Here is a 2996-nt window from a genome sequence, read left to right on the forward strand (position 1 = left end):
GCAAATTTTCAGTATTACATAAGGCTAATTTCGTTTGATTTTTTTTCGTGCCTTTCATATATACACGAAACAGTGTATTGTAAATACATCATGAAGTTCATAATATGAACGATACACACAATAGCGTACGGAACTTTTCTTACAAGAAAGTTACTCGTTTTGAGACAAATTTGTGTCTATTTCATTTCATCCTAAGAAAAGGGCGCCCTGGCAATTTTGCACCAGGGCACAAAGAGCGCACGGACAGGCTCTGCCTTTTTGACAAGTCAGCCATTTTGATTTGAGAAGATTCATAAGGATACATAGAGATTCAAAAGTATTTAAATTTGCTCGAGATTTGAGATTCCTACAGATTTGAAAAGATCTAAAAAGATTCAAGTTTTAAATGTTGTGTCTACCCCCTAGGTAATACCATTTTCATTTTCTACGTTTATGTCTAAAATCCAATCAATAAAATCACAATTTGAGTTTGGCTGTTTCGCTGTTGTTCAGAAATGTATATGATTTTCCGTATATGATTTAATTTGATTGAATTTTTATTCATTAGTTGCCTGTGTATATGAAATGAGCGATTCATGTGTGCTATGGTCAGTTTCTTTCCATCCGTTTGTGACACTGAACAATTTTAAAATGATTGCAAGTGTGTCCCATACTTTCGCCTGACGTCGTCGATTTTAAAATGTTGACTTTATTTATCACTACCGCAAAGGAATTATTTTAATACCATTTTTGAGTTACGCATTGGAAAAAAAAGGTCATCGATGCGCATATGAAGAGTTAAACCTTTTTTTTCGAATGCAATAGAAAACTCGTAGATTTTGGACAAACGGATATTGCAACTTTTTTGACCAGAAAAAACGCCATCCTACGTCGTGCTCGTAAATTATTTTACTGTACATTTAGATGGTAGAGCTTGAACAAAAGTTCGACACTATGCATAAACTTCGAAAGAGCTTGATAAACTTGATGAAATACATATATTTTATGGTCGTTGCAATATCGCTATGATTTTGGAAGAAAGCAAAAAGTAAATCGTATGCAAAAACACATGGGTATGAAATAGTTCACAATAGCTGTCATATGCATACCAAATTTTAAGGCAGTTGGATAAACAATTCGGATACCTCTTGAACATATGTTCAATTTTTCTTCGAAAAATAACCGAATTTGTTCGAAAGGTACCCGAATTTATCATCCAATTACCTCAAAATTTGGTATGGATTCCAACGTGCATTCAAACCCACAATGTGTTTTGACACATGTTGCACGGTGATATTCATGAAACGAATTTTGAATACTTAAACCATTCCAATACGTTCGAACATCATTTTGGATATTTTTGAAGAACGAATATTTTAAGTGTGTCACTAAGGAATTTCATGCCGATTTGGAATGGAATATCGATGACAGTTTAAATTAGCTACAATGCGTAGCGCAATTTCATATGGAATCACAAGTTCAAGATGAAAACAACAGCAATTCTTTCGGTCGTTTTTTTTGTAAGTATAAATTTGGACGAATTTTCTTTGATATTCTCATATCGATCAAGGAATTTTAATGGGTATTTTTTCTCGATTAGGTGTCACTTTTGTACAATGCCAGCGCTAACGATGTGAAGTTTGAATTGTACACTTTAAAAAACAAAGACACGCCGCAAATTTTGTCGACAGATAACATTACGTCGATCACCAAATCGAATTTTAATAAAAATGTGCCCATACGCTTCGTAATTCACGGATTTTGCGAAGATGGAGAAATGAAACAAACCCTGCTTGAGGGTAAGTTTAAAACAAATTCAAATTAACATGAGTATCTAGGGATTAAGATGATCATATCATCGTTGATTTGTATGTAAGTTAAATTTTGATCCAAAACAATGTTACTGCATTGCTAAATGATGTGCCAACATACTTCATTTTAACTCAGACAAATAACAAACATTCTTTCTATTACGTCTAATCTTTCTCACGAATAGATTTTGTAACTGCATTTCATAAATTATTTCAACAGTTTCAATAATCATTTTTGACATTCATTTCCACAGCCTACTTATTGAAAGCTAAACTCGACGTAAATTTTATTTTTGTAAACTGGGAAAAGTTTTCGCAATCAATTAATTACGTTTCTGTTCGTAATCGAGTAGAATCGATTGGTGTTTATCTTGCTTCTATGATTGATTTTATGGTGAAAAATCATCTCGTTTCCATCGATGACATCAACTTAGTCGGATTTTCATTGGGTGCTCATATTTCGGGATTTGGTAAGAGTTTGAATTCCGATTGATTTATCGAGAATTTATGCCAAAAACTGTTTTCTACACCTAGCTGGAAAGCATGTGAAATCTGGAAAATTGCCAAAAATAGTTGGCTTAGATCCGGCCGGTCCACTGTTCTCCTTGACAAAACCTCAAGAGCGATTAGATCGTGAGGATGCAAAGTGAGATTCATTTATTTAAAAATTATATTGAGACGATTTTGGCAAATATTTATTTATTAAATTTAGATATGTCGAAGTCATTCACACGAACGGGGCACTCTTAGGATTCTACGATCCAATCGGAACGGTTGATTTTTATCCAAATTATGGATTGGAGCAGCCCGGATGCCCGTGGACTTCAACTGACAAATGCTCACATAAGCGTGCATTCAAATATTTCGCTGAAAGTATTTACTCACCTATTCAATTTTACGCATATCCATGCGCTTCAATAGAGGATATGAATGGCGGAAGTTGCCAAGGCGCTGAATTTCCAATGGGCGGTGAGCCGGGCGATTACAAGGCGTAAGATAAAAGAGTCCTTTTTCATTGCTTTTTCAATAGAATGAATTGCATTTTCTTTCTTTTTTTGCAATAATAGTAACGCCAGCATTTACCTCTTGACTACAAATTCCGAATCGAGGTTTGCTCGCGGTCTACCTATTCTACTTGCTCTCAAATCATTTAAAGAAGCGCACGATGAACAGTCGTTTTTGGAAAACTTGGCTTAGTTTTTTAAT

At 34.5% G+C, this 2996-nt stretch overlaps 1 protein-coding gene across 1 annotated transcript; it reads left to right on the plus strand.

Annotated features, from left to right (window-relative positions):
* Positions 1 to 1681: 1681 nt before the first annotated feature.
* LOC129570862 (lipase member H-like) lies at positions 1682 to 2785 on the plus strand. The gene is made up of 4 exons (XM_055450587.1): positions 1682 to 1778; positions 2045 to 2260; positions 2325 to 2436; positions 2503 to 2785. Exons 1-4 carry the CDS (start codon positions 1757 to 1759, stop codon positions 2783 to 2785), a joined length of 633 nt encoding a protein of 210 aa, XP_055306562.1. The 5' UTR covers positions 1682 to 1756.
* The last annotated feature ends 211 nt before the right edge of the window (positions 2786 to 2996 follow it).

The sequence above is a fragment of the Sitodiplosis mosellana genome, unplaced genomic scaffold (genome assembly GCF_009176505.1).
Source record: "Sitodiplosis mosellana isolate CC-2019 unplaced genomic scaffold, AAFC_SMos_1.0 Smas_scaffold_419, whole genome shotgun sequence".
Taxonomy (NCBI): domain Eukaryota; kingdom Metazoa; phylum Arthropoda; class Insecta; order Diptera; family Cecidomyiidae; genus Sitodiplosis; species Sitodiplosis mosellana.

Bases quoted from the DNA above. Each gene is read 5' to 3' on its own strand.
- LOC129570862 (XM_055450587.1), top strand. From the start codon at position 1,757: ATGAAACAAACCCTGCTTGAGG. The intron at 1,779-2,044 runs GTAAGTTTAAAA...TCATTTCCACAG, and splicing joins GAAACAAACCCTGCTTGAGG to CCTACTTATTGAAAGCTAAA. The intron at 2,437-2,502 runs GTGAGATTCATT...TATTAAATTTAG, and splicing joins TTAGATCGTGAGGATGCAAA to ATATGTCGAAGTCATTCACA.